This window comes from Trichechus manatus, unplaced genomic scaffold, assembly GCF_000243295.1.
Source record: "Trichechus manatus latirostris isolate Lorelei unplaced genomic scaffold, TriManLat1.0 scaffold00022, whole genome shotgun sequence".
Taxonomy (NCBI): Eukaryota; Metazoa; Chordata; class Mammalia; order Sirenia; family Trichechidae; genus Trichechus; species Trichechus manatus.
The window spans coordinates 13,102,600-13,115,530 of NW_004443958.1; the positions used below are offsets into that span (position 1 = coordinate 13,102,600).

The 12,931-nt window shown below is 50.6% G+C and overlaps 1 protein-coding gene across 1 annotated transcript; it reads left to right on the forward strand.

Moving 5' to 3' along the window:
- Window positions 1–248: 248 nt before the first annotated feature.
- TRIB1 (tribbles pseudokinase 1) lies at window positions 249–9,427 on the forward strand. The gene is made up of 3 exons (XM_004373003.2): window positions 249–1,137; window positions 3,369–3,661; window positions 5,981–9,427. Exons 1-3 carry the CDS (start codon window positions 778–780, stop codon window positions 6,444–6,446), a joined length of 1,119 nt encoding a protein of 372 aa, XP_004373060.1. The 5' UTR covers window positions 249–777; the 3' UTR covers window positions 6,447–9,427.
- Window positions 9,428–12,931: the final 3,504 nt, after the last annotated feature.

Below are 12,931 nucleotides of genomic sequence, written 5' to 3' on the forward strand. Positions count from 1 at the left end.
CTCGGGCTCCCACATCCCCGGCGCCGGCCCAGCTCCACCCCCTGTGCTCCCCCCTCAGCTCCGGTGACTGCTCGCCGGGCGGCAGGGTCGGAGTCGTCGCAGCCACCTCATTGCACAACCCGGCTTCCCAACTGTTTACACAGCCCGGCCTGTGAGTGTGTGTGTATACAGCGTGAGTCACTGGGAGGCGGAGGAGGTGGAGGAAAAGGAGAAGGAGGCGTGCACTGGCCGGGGTCGGTGCGGCGACACACTCACTCACACTCAGTCACTCTCTCCGAGCGCGTCGCGCTCGCTCACACGCCCGAAGCCCAGGAGCGCGCAGGATCCGGAGCGCGGCGGAAAAGTTGCTCCGGCTTTCGCTCCCAGACTTCTTGCTTTGGAAGTGTACTGGATCTAAGGCTTGTCGGATCCCGCGGAATCCTGTCCTCGCGGCTCGGGACCCCAGGAGCGCCAGCCGCCGCCTCTTCGTCCCGGACTGTCCGCTGCCGCGGCAATAATAGCGGCGGCCGGCCCCGGCCAGGAGCCCCGAGCCGGTGCCCGTGGGACTCCGGGGAACGGAACCAACCTCCATCCCCCCGACGCGCGGCCAGCGTGGTCTCCGCGTGCACCGCGAGCTCCCGGGCGCGACTCCTGCTCTGACCCCCGTGAGGGCCGAGCCAAGCCCGGGCTGCAAACTCCGTCCTGCGCGCTGGAAGAAGTCGCGGCGCCGAGCCCGCAGCGCCTTCCCGCGCGGGTCCCGGGACGCACAAAGCCGGCGCCACCTCGGCCCAGGACGGGATGCGGGTCGGCCCGGTGCGCTCGGCCATGAGCGGCGCCGCGCATTCCCGCGGCCCGGTCCTGCTTCTCCCGGCCGCCCGGGGCGCCCCGGCCAAGCGACTGCTGGATGCGGACGACGCGGCAGCTGTGGCGGCCAAGTGCCCGCGCCTCTCCGAGTGCTCCAGCCCCCCGGACTACCTCAGCCTCCCCGGCTCGCCCTGCAGCCCGCAGCCCCCGCCTGCCGCGCCGGGGGCCGGCGGCAGCTCCGGGAGCGCGCCGGGGCCCAGCCGCATCGCCGACTACCTGCTGCTGCCTCTGGCGGAGCGAGAGCATGTGTCCCGGGCGCTGTGCATCCACACGGGCCGTGAGCTGCGCTGCAAGGTAGGCGCCTGCGGACTAGGACCCGGCGTGGGGCTGGGGGACGCGGAGGCGGGCAGAGGGGCTTGGGGTGCCTCAGGTACCACCAACACTTGGAGCAGGGCGAATAAGCGGGTCAAGTCCGGTGAGGCGGCATGTGATCGGGTCACTCTTTGGGGGAATGACGGGTCGTGGTATAAAGGGGGCTGGACGGCGAAGAGGAAGTGCAGTCCTCAAATGTTTTATCTATATTTTTTTCCTTGGCGCCTAGCTGAGCGCGTGGCGTTCCATATAAGTTGTGGAATTGAAATGGATTCCAGGGCCATGCCATTCCCCTTCCCTCATTCTCCTGCCCCCCGCCCTCCCCCCGGAAAGAGGCCTGCCGTGGGTGCCTCCTTGGAGCTTGGAGCAGCTGGCAGCTTGCTCCCTGGCCGGGATTTCAGGCGCCCGGGCTCAGCTGCGGGTGGTAAAGGGTGGAAGGACTGCGTTAAGCTTCTGTCTGCGGGGATTCTGGCTTGACCCACGCTGGGACGAGAACGCCGCCAAGACCCTCCCCGCCCTCCCGGGGTCTTCCAGCCGGGGCGGGGGGGACCTGCCCAGAGTAGGACTGTTGGAAAGCTCACACTGGCTAGGAACCCTCGCTTCCATTCACTTCTTTGAATCTTGGCCAGCGATTTACTTTTGAATATTTGGGATCCCTATCCCAGAGCAGGAGATATAACTCCTAGAGAGAGGGTCCCCGCTTCCTCCACCATTGCCCGTGGACGCAGGGCATTCCCGCTGGCCACCCTTTGCGAGCCTGGCACTCCCCCCCACCCAGCTCTGCGGGTGATCCTTTCATGCGAAAGAGGGGGTCATCCCCCAGTTAAAGTCGCTCCGGGTTTTCTGCAACTCACCTGACTCCCCCAGTTCCTGGGCTTGTTGCTGCCACCTACTGTCCGAGGGGAATGAAATTTCAAATGCATTATCAAGTCCAGTTTAAAGGGAAAAAAATCTTATCTTCTCTGTAGCTGAGGTTCAGAGCTGTTTTGGGAAGAGTATGTGTGTGTTTGGGTCTGGGGTGGGGCGAGAGGAGGGGGCGTCGGAGGGATTTTTCTGGCTGGTGCCAGAGCAGCCAGGCCTCCGAGGTGGGGTGGGTCGAGCCATTGTGCAACTCCTTCCAGTTCCTCTGAGCAGATAATAGCTGAATCCAGATGGTGACAGCCCGTGTGTCACCGTTTCCAGTTGAGTCTAGGATATGAGTAACCGGACTAAACAAAAGGGCCTTAAAGAGCCCAGCCAGCTTCTTAGAGGAGCTACTACCCATTTCCTGGGGCGTGGGGGCTGGGTGGGGAATAAATAAAGGGGGAAAAAAAAAACCTTTCACAGGATCCCGTACCCCTGCTGTGAGAACTTAACTCAGGGAGGCTTCTACCAGAGTCAGGCTGCTGAGCTCCGTGTCACAGGCTTGCTCTTCTCCAGCTCATCTCTTCCTCCTGACTGGTGACAGATCTGCATGGACTCGGGCCCCTGCTTCCCCGTGGAGGCTGCAGTGCCCCCACGTTGTGCCCTTTTTGCCAGCACTTTGGGTCTGCAGGAGGACATGCAGTTCCAGGGACTGATTTCTCCTCCTGGGGACCCCAGGGGGTGCCTTCTATCAGCAGTTTTGCAGCCTTGCCTGCAGACAAGGAAGGGACCCAGCAGGTGGGGGCTTTGGGGCTTGCTCTTAGGAGCTGGTGGTCTGATGGAAGACGGGAATATGCACATAAGACAGTTCATTCAAACCATCCCTGTGAAGGGGATGACCCTTTGGATGTTTGCTAGCCCAGAGTCCTAGGTGCTACTGGTTTGCATGATGTTAGGGGCAGCTGGGAGTCCCTGTGTGGTCCAAACAGTTAATATGCTTGGCTACTAATCAAAAGGTTGGAGGGTCAAGTCCACTCAGGTGCTGCAGAAGAAAGGCCTGGCAATCTACGTCCAAAACTCAAGCCATTGAAAACCCTATGGAACACAGTTCTACTCTGACACGCTTGGGGTTGTCATGAGTCAGGGTTGCCTGAGTTGGGGTTGACTTGACAGCAACTGGGGGTGGTGGTAGGGGCAGCTGGGGCTGCATAGGGTGGGGTGGCAGAGAGAAGGGGTACATGAATGGCATCTTCCTGTAGTCAACCAAAGCCCAAAGGTTTTTAGACAGCTTGTGGAACCTCAGCCCAGCTCTGGATTTGGGAGACAGCCTCTGCTTTTTGTGCCTCCTAAACAGACCACTCTTTCTGCAGGTGTTTCCCATTAAACACTACCAGGACAAAATCAGGCCTTACATCCAGCTGCCATCACACAGGAACATCACCGGCATCGTGGAAGTGATCCTTGGGGACACCAAGGCCTACGTCTTCTTTGAGAAGGACTTTGGGGACATGCACTCCTACGTGCGAAGCCGGAAGAGGCTGCGGGAAGATGAGGCCGCCCGACTCTTCAAGCAGATTGTCTCTGCCGTTGCCCACTGCCACCAGTCGGCCATTGTGCTGGGAGACCTGAAACTTAGGAAATTCGTCTTCTCCACGGAGGAGAGGTGAGCAGCTGCCGCAGCTCCTCCTGCAGCCTTTTGGAGCTGCGACGCAGGCCTAGGTTGAGCTAGTTAGGGACAGTGTGTTGGTTCAAAACGAAACCAATGGCTTAGTTGTCCCAGGTTTAGAATTTAGAAGTCCCGCTCCTGAGGAATCACGGCCAAGTTTGGTTTATCCTGTATTCTCTTGAATGTGGCCTGGGGACACCTCGGTGCTTCTGCAGGATGCCACGTGATGACAGGATGCCCTCCCCACTTCCATTCCCGGGATCAGGTTCATTGCCCATTGTTGTCAGAAAGGCCAGTTCTTCTGGGGTGCAAATGTCAACCTGACCTTCAGAATATTGACTCCTAGAGGAAGCTTTCAAGTCTGTGCTTATAGGGAGTGTTTTTTGTTTGTTTTTGGTACCTAGAAGGCATCACAGAGCTGGTTAGACTAGCCTATTGTATTTGCAGAATCCCTTCACATCGTATGGTGGCTTTTTAGACATCCTGTTTGACTTCATCTTCAGAAAATAGCCACATTAAATAATAAATGGAAATTGGCTGGGATTGATGGCTAAATATAGATCATGGCTTACATCAAAAAGGATAAGATGAGCGTGAGAAGAGAAGAATGAGACACTAAGACTTAGAGTTGAGGTTTCAGACTCGTAAGGGAATACAGGAAACCACAGTACGTAGACTGCCTAGTTTTCAGAGATGGACCACATCCTGGTGGAAAGATTACGAGCAATAACATTGTAGAATTGTAGAGGTGGATGTTTTTTGTTTATTCTGGCTATTTACACAGGGCTTACCCCACCTGTGCATTTTTTACCTTTAACTCCAAATCATATGAAAAAGTACAGAGTTAGTTGCCATACAGCGTGACTTTGTACCTGACCTTGCAATAAATATTGGAACATACTGATTAGCAAAGAAAAGCAAGCTGTTTGCAATGAAGAAGTTTCCAATTCCTGGCACACGCTCCTTTGATATGGTGATGCATTTTCTGAAACATGCCTTACACACCTCCTTGCTAGCTTTTGAAATCCGCATTGCACAGGCGAATGTCATGGGCATGGAGTTTGGCAACCCGAGGGTTAAGCAATGTCAGGCTGACGCTATTCGGGTAACAAGCACAGGTGCAGGGTTTTAGTACTACAGCAGCCAATCAGGGCCAGACGGTGTGGGTTGAGTCATATTTTCCGTTTACAGAACCAATGGGTATTTTACATAACGACGTGGAGGTCATGCTGAGGACAGACTGAAGTTAGCACATGTATAGTACACTCCAGGGAACAGGAAAGCAAGAAAGAAAAAAAAAAAAAAAAAAAACCCAGACCAGGAAAGGAAAAAGAAAGCACCCAGAAGCCAGCAACAAATGGGTGCGCTTAACTTCACGAGGGCCTTACTGAAACAGGGCTATTTTGGAGACACAGGGAGAGGGAGGCTGCCAGTGGATATCAGAAGTTCCCCACGTAACTCTGGGGGCTTCGGGAGAATTGGGTGGCTAGATCTGAATAAGAAGGCACCTGCAGCTTCATAAGAGAGCCTTTGATGGAAGGTTCTTCAGACAGTGGTTGTTACTTTTACGGATCAATTAAATATGCTCGTGTTGATGTGCTATCCTGGGGCAGGTGTGCAGGTACACGGGTAGGAGTTTTGGGGGCCATGCTTCCCGTAAATTCACCCACCTCTCCATTTAGGCTAAGCATTCTTTGCAGTTAAACACACCAATAAATGCAATTAACGTTCTTTGCAACTTTCCCATTATAGTTATCATAGTTACCCACCTGGGTCCAAGTGGACAAAGTTCCCTCTGTGTGGATGTGGATGTGAGCAGCAGTGCTAAAGTTCCCTCTGTGTGGATGTGGATGTGAGCAGCAGTGCTAACAGCCTGTGGGCAATGACAATGACTTTGGGCTCCGTGTTCTGTGTTGCAGAGTGTGGCTGTACGTTCAGGCATAAGATATGCTTCTCTTCCCTGATAGCTTTTGCAGACAATGTCAGCATTCCCGAGACAAGCTCCCAGTTCTAGAATGTGAACTTAGCAAACTGTGTAAGCCCTGTTAGATATCTCTTACAAGCTCCAGTGTCATGAACAGTATTTGGGGCTTTGCACCATACCCTCTACCCTAGGCTTGCTCTCGGTACTTTCAAATGCTGTTGCAGTTTGCATTGGTTTGTGAAATCTCGACTCCCGCACTGCTTACTGGACGAAGGGGTAATGGCATTCCCTGGGCCCTTGCTATTAGTGCCTATGGGACCGTGATCGGGAAGGCCCTTTTTTTCACAGCGGCTGGTTTAGAGGTAATGACTTGATTCCTCTCTCTCTCGCAGAACCCAGCTCAGACTGGAGAGTCTGGAAGACACACACATAATCAAAGGGGAAGATGATGCTCTGTCAGACAAACATGGCTGCCCAGCCTACGTGAGCCCTGAGATCCTGAACACAACCGGGACCTACTCCGGAAAGGCAGCGGATGTTTGGAGCCTAGGGGTGATGCTCTACACCCTTTTGGTCGGACGATACCCCTTCCATGACTCAGACCCCAGCGCCCTTTTCTCCAAAATCCGACGAGGACAGTTCTGCATCCCTGACCACATTTCCCCCAAAGCCAGGTGCCTCATCCACAGCCTCCTGAGACGAGAGCCTTCAGAGAGACTCGCCGCCCCTGAGATCTTACTCCATCCCTGGTTTGAGTCCGTCTTGGAACCTGGATATGTTGACTCAGAAATAGGAACTTCAGACCAGATTGTCCCAGAGCACCAGGAGGACAGTGACATTAGTTCCTTCTTCTGCTAATCCCCAAACCTCAGAAACCTCATAATTCTCACACATGGCATTTCCATTTCTGAAGATGGACAGATCTTCTGGCGTGGTGCCAACCAGATAGGTGACTGCGTTAAGAATGTAGCTGCTGAGTTCAACGTGGCGTCTCTTGTTTGTTGTGACGAGTGACTTTATGGATTTGAGCAGCAGACAATTTGGCTGCCTGGAAAAAGTTGTTTCCTTTCTTAACAAACCCTCGCAAATACCCTTTTGTCAGATTTGGGGTTCTGTATCTTTTGTAGGTGGTAAAGAGTATGGACATCCTACAAATACGTAGCCAAATGAAATCGGCTTGAACATTCTAAAGGGCGATGAAGTGAATCCCACTGTGGCATTCTGGGCAATAACCATATTGTAACAGGTGACGGACGAACTATTTGGGCCAATTAACCTGCCGCCTTCGAACTCCTCTTTAGTAGCTAGACTTTCGCTACCCCAGCTTCCCTGATTGGAAGGGGTGTGTGTGTTTGTTTGCTTTAACACTCATTCTTTCTTCACACTTACACTTACCAAGGACTCTGCTCCGTGTTTGGAGCAGACTGTATCAGGAGCACAGGAGTCTGCGTGGACCACAAACCCAGACTCTTGCCTCCATCTCCTGCCAAGACCTCATTCGCACTAATGCCTTCTTCCTGACCTTGAGACCCCCACCTCGCCCCCTTAGCTATGAAAGCACTTACCAGCTAACAACGGAAAAGTATCACAAAAGATCCAAACTCTTGGCGATTTCAGAACTCTGAGCTTAGTCAGAGAGACTGCAGGCTTTTGAATAATTTGAGCATTTGGGAGCGTTACCTTTGTGGTTTGCCCTCAAATATGTTAGCACTTAACCTTCCCCTCTCTCCCCCTCAAGACTATCTCAGGGTGGGCATTTTGCCTAGGAGAAGAAAGATAGGAGACTTCCCAACCCCTCTCCCAAGACCAAATGTAAAACACCTTTCTTTGTGCTGCGGAGAAGGTGAATTTTGGATAGTCTTGGAAGAATCTCAGACCCAACTTCCAGAATTACACTTTAACCCTTTACGGATACGGTCTGCCTCTGGCATTGTGTGCGTGCCTGTGGTTTTGCATGATGGGCTGTGAATATTTCAAATGTGGTGTGGCTTATGAATACATCTGTGTGATCCGCTTCCGGAGTAAAACAGTAAGCCCCAAACCTTCGAAGTTGGAAGGGACTTTAAAAGTATCTGGTCCCACCTCTTTCCTCTGCCACCTCCCAATGCCGCACCTCCCCCACCCCCACCCCCTTCAGCTTGTTTCCCAGGTGGGAAGCCATCCTCTGTTTGAATACTTCCAGAGATGGGAACTCACCACCTACAAAAGATAGTGCTTCCTGGAGAAACTGCAACTCGCATTAAGAAAAAAAGTACCGATGAAATATCAGTAAATGTCTTGGGCAGTGCTGAAACCAGGTGGTTACACGGGTAAACGAAACATACTGTATTTTCCAAAATGGCACAAAAACAGTCATCTTCAAGGGCTACGCCTTGGCAAACTACTAACGTGTTGTGAGAATGCTGTGTATACCTCATGTACTGTGTACTTTGTACATAATTTTACCTTTTATACCTGTGTCCGATATTTTGTGTTGTGTTAGCTCTGAGGCTTGTTTTGTTGTCTGTGTTTGTCTCAATAACCTGCGTGTCTAAAACCACGTGAAATGTGAATGATTATTGGCAATATGACCTTGACTGAATCGTGGACGTGAGCACAGGGAGGACAAGGCCTCTGCTGCACTAATGCTCTTGTGGTTGCTCGACTGTTGTATCTGTGATACGTGATCCGGCTAAGGACTCTGAGCTGGCAGGGGCTTCTGCCGGGAAAGCTACAAACACTAGGTCCTTCCTGTACATGTGTATATATATGAACATGGCGACGGTCATCCGACCTGTAGAGAAATTTTAATAAATCTGGTTTCGTAAACAGGTGTGGTCCATTTCTTTGGAGTTCCATTTGCCTTGTCCTTTTGCAATTTCATGCTTGGCATACAAAGGCCTTTGGCCTTAGGGATCAGGGATCGGAGTATATGGGGGAGACAGAAAAGCATGATTATCATAATATAACACCTTGGACGGATACTTGAACCTGTTGGCTTTTGTCATTCAAATGGGCAAAGTCACAATGATGGGGGACGCCACCTTGGTGAGATCGGGTTGGTGGGTGCCATGGGTTGAACTTAAAGATGAGGAGCGTTTGAAGAGGATCATGCATAAATACGCCTTGACTTGTAAGAATCCCTTTGGGTTTTAATCTTTTTTTTTTTAGGTTAGGGGTCCTTGGGAGTTTGATGAAAGTTATGAACATGCCCAAAAGTGTACACACGTGTATCCAATGGAATTTTGCGAACCATCTCAGAGGCTCACATGTCCCTGAAGGCTGCTCCTGTAACATGTCTCTCCCTCCACATTAGACCTAGTTCAGATGGCTTAGTTAAAGCATTTCCTTAGGAAACCCTGGTGGTACAGTGGTTAAGAGCTACAACTGCTAACCAAAAGGTCGGCAGTTCAAATCCACCAGGTGCTCCTTGGAATTTCTGTGGGGGTGGTTCTACTACGTCCTCTAGGGTTGCCATAAGTTGGGATCAACTCAATGGCAACGGGTATAAGGGTAAAATGGAAGGAAAAACTAAAGGTACATTCATTTGAATCACAAAAGTAGAGAAAGGACTTGGGTCTAATTAGGTTTATAGCTCCACTGGATTCCTGGCGGCACAGTGGTTGAGAGCTATGGCTGCTAACCAAGAGGTCGGCAGTTCCAATCCACCCCTTGGAAACCCTATGGGACAGTTCTACTCTGTCCTAGAGGGTCACTATGAGTTGGAATCGTTGCGATGGCAGCACATTTTGATAGCTCTACTATTACATCAAATTTTGTTCTAAATGAAATTAGCACGTGGGCTGGATTTTTAAGTGTCACCCATATGCAGAGAGATGCACGTGTAAGTGTCTAAACACATCGCCATTGAGTTGGTTCTGATTCATGGCGACCCCCATGTGTTACAGAGTAGAACTGAGGTCTATAGGGTTTTCTTGGCTGTAATCAAGAGGCCTTTCTTCCATGGCCCCACTAGGCGGGTTCAAACCACCAACCTTTCGGTTAGTAGCCGAGTACAAACTACTTGTGCTACCCAGGGACCTTTGTAAGAGTATTAAAGAAACCCCAACCAAACCTGTTGCCATTGAGTCGACTCCGACTCACAGTGACCCTATAGGACAGAGTCGAACCGTCCCATAGGGTTTACAAGGAGCTGCTGGTGGATTCAAACTGCCAACCTTTTGGTTAGCAGCCTACCTCTTAACCACTGCGCCCCCAGGGCTCCAGTGTAACAGTACAGCTCAGTGAATTTTCACAAACCAAACACAATGAATAGATCCAGAAAACGAAGCATTGCCAGCACCCCAGTCCTCCCCATGCCCCTTTCAGTCCCTACCTGCTGCCCCTTGTGAGGGTAACCACCGTGGGACAGAATTTCAACTGTAATTGTGGGTACAAAATTAGAATTAGGACTAATTCATCAGCTCTGGGCTTACATAAAGAGGCGTACAGAAGTCACAGATGATACAATTGCCCTTTTCCAGGACTTGGGCTGAGATCGTCCAGGAAAACAGACCTATGACACTGAATTAAACGCAACTCAGGCCGCCTCGTGACCCAGGAACTAAAGAAATGGAAAGAGTACATCAGAAGCAACATGGGAAGTGGCCAAATGCCGCAAGTAGCTTAGGCACTAGGAAGCTGGGAGTTGGTCTAGGGCTATCCCAGGAATAGGGCCCTTAAAACCCCAAGTTCCTGGACCAGGACTCAGATCATACACTGCAGAGTCTCCCCATCCCAATGAACCCAGACAAGGCTCGGCACAAGTCCTGGGGCACACAGAACACTAATACTTTGGACTTTGCCAAGCTTTTTAATCTAAAGATTTCAAAACACTTTGCAAGCAATTAAGGTTACAACACTCCTTTGTAGTTGTTACATGCACCAAGAAGAGAGAAATATGGGTCAGGATTGGTTGAGATCACACGTGATGCCACAAATCCATAAATTAAATCTCTTGTAAGGTTGGAACAAATCTGGGGCAATAGCAACCAGTTGCATCATGAAAGATAGGAATAAGGGTGTGCTGAGCTAGAAAGCTAATCACCACTTCACTTTTATTTTCCTATGTGTCCTCAACATAGTTGTCCTTGCAGCTAATCAAGCATCATCTCAACAACCTCTTTATTCATATCGTATTTTCTAGAACTTTCACTCATTGTCTCTCTCCCTTCCCTGTCCTTCTCTCTCTTGTTCACTCACTTGCTTGCTCTCTCTGTCCTTTTATATTTCCAGAGGTCGAGTGAAATGGGCAAGTCAAATATTATTTGCCCCATTTTACAGATGAGAAAACCGAGGCTCAGGTGTATCTCAGTAGTCAATCAGGCATAAGCAGCTCAGAGCTGGGCCATGACTCCACACCCAATGTTGTTGCTGTGTATACACACGCTACACAAAGTCTTCTGGTGAGAATGACAAGTGGAAAGGATGGTTTAGGACAAATAGAGTCTTTAGCTCCATTAATGTCTTCAAAACCACCCAGTATGTTAGTCATAAAGGTGGGAATGTTGCTGAAGATGAGAGATCCATTATTCATTCATCAAACATCTACAGTGCTTCTACCATGAGCCAGGTACTGTGGCAGACCTTTGGAAAACATTGACAACCAAGACTGTCCTCTGGATGGGAAGCTATAGAGGGCAGGGACTGTGACAATCTTTTTCCCTCCTGCTCCCTAGTGCTCAGCACAGTGCCTGCCACGGGAAAGTGCCCAATGCCAACACTAGATGGCTGGCTAGCTGGGGGGCTGGCTGGCTGGCTGAACAGATGGCTGGCTGGCTGGCTGGCTGGATAGATGGATGGATGGATAGATGGATGGATGGATAGATAGATGGATGGATGTCTTCTAGCAGTCCAGAGCCTAATGAGCCTCTAAGTCAGAGAGCAAGAGCACGAACTAGAAATCATATAACCAGGACCTCGTCCTGGCTCTGGAGCTTTCCTACCATGTGACCCTGAACTAGCCGATCCACCACTCTGGGTCTCAGACTCCTCCTCTTTAAACAGGAGTGATACAGTGTGATTTCTCTGGTCCCTTCAGTTCCCATTCGTGACAACAAAGTCCTATGTGCTCTTTGTCAGATGGACTGTGGGAATAGCTCTGTCTTCCCTTTAAAACCAGGCCTAGGCAGCGTGAGCTGGATGATGGATAAGGAAGATCGAAGAAGAATTGACGCCTTTGAATTGTGGTGTTGGCAAAGAATACTGAATATACCATGGCCTGCCAAAAGAATGAACAAATCTGTCTTGGAAGAAGTACAACCAGAATGCTCCTTTGAAGCAAAGATGGTGAGATTATGTCTCACATACTTTGGACATGTTATCAGGAGGGACCAGCCCCTGGAAAAGGACATCATGCTTGGTAAAGTAGAGGGAGGGTCCACATAAAAGAGGAAGACCCTCAACAAGACGGACTGACACAGTTGCTGCAACAATGGGCTCAAGCATAACAACAATTGTGCGGATGGTGCAGGACCGGGCAGTGTTTGTTCTGTTGGACATAGGGTCACTGAGTCGGAACTGACTCGATGGCACCTAACAACAGGCAGCATGCGTGGGTTTCTTGCTAATTTCATTCTGGATGAAGAGCAGCATTGTAGCCATGTTACTGTTTTTGGGTGTGAAAAAAAACCAAACCTGTTGCCATGAGTCGATTCCGACCCATAATGATCCTAAAGGACAGAGTAGAACTGCCCCATAGGGTTTCCAAGGAGCGGCTGGTGGATTTGAACTGCCAGCCTTTTGGTTAGCAGCCATCAAGTCCATTTTAAATGCATAGCGACCCCATGTGTGCAGAATAGAACTGCCCTGTAGGGTTTTCTAGGCTGTAATCTTTACTGGAGCAGATTGTCAGGTCTTTCTCCTGTAGAGCTGCTGGGTGGGTTTGAACCACTGACCTTTCAGTTAGCAGCTGAGCACTTAACCCTTGCGCCACCAGGGTTTCTTATTGTAGTGATGGGGATTATGGAATTGGCTCTTTAACCTGGTTTTGGCTGGGAAAAGGAGAGCAAGTGTTTAGTGACCTATGCTACCGACCTCCAAAAAGCAATAGAAGAGCAGGAGCCCATTACCAAGCCCTGGGTACTGCCCACCATTATATTTCAGCTGGTCCTAGAGTGCTCCCGATTAAACGTTGCTGGTTCCTAGAAGAGGTAGGAGAATAGAAAGATGCAGCCAAATATTATACCTCAATCCTGCTAGACATTTTACAGGGCGTATCTCATTTTATCTGGAGCCCTGGTGGCAGAGTGGTTAAGCACTCGGCTGCTAACCAAAAGGTCAGCAGTTTAAATCCACCAGCTGTTCCTGGGAAACCCTATGGGGCAGTTCTATGCTGTCCTATAGGGTCGCTGTGAGTCGGAATC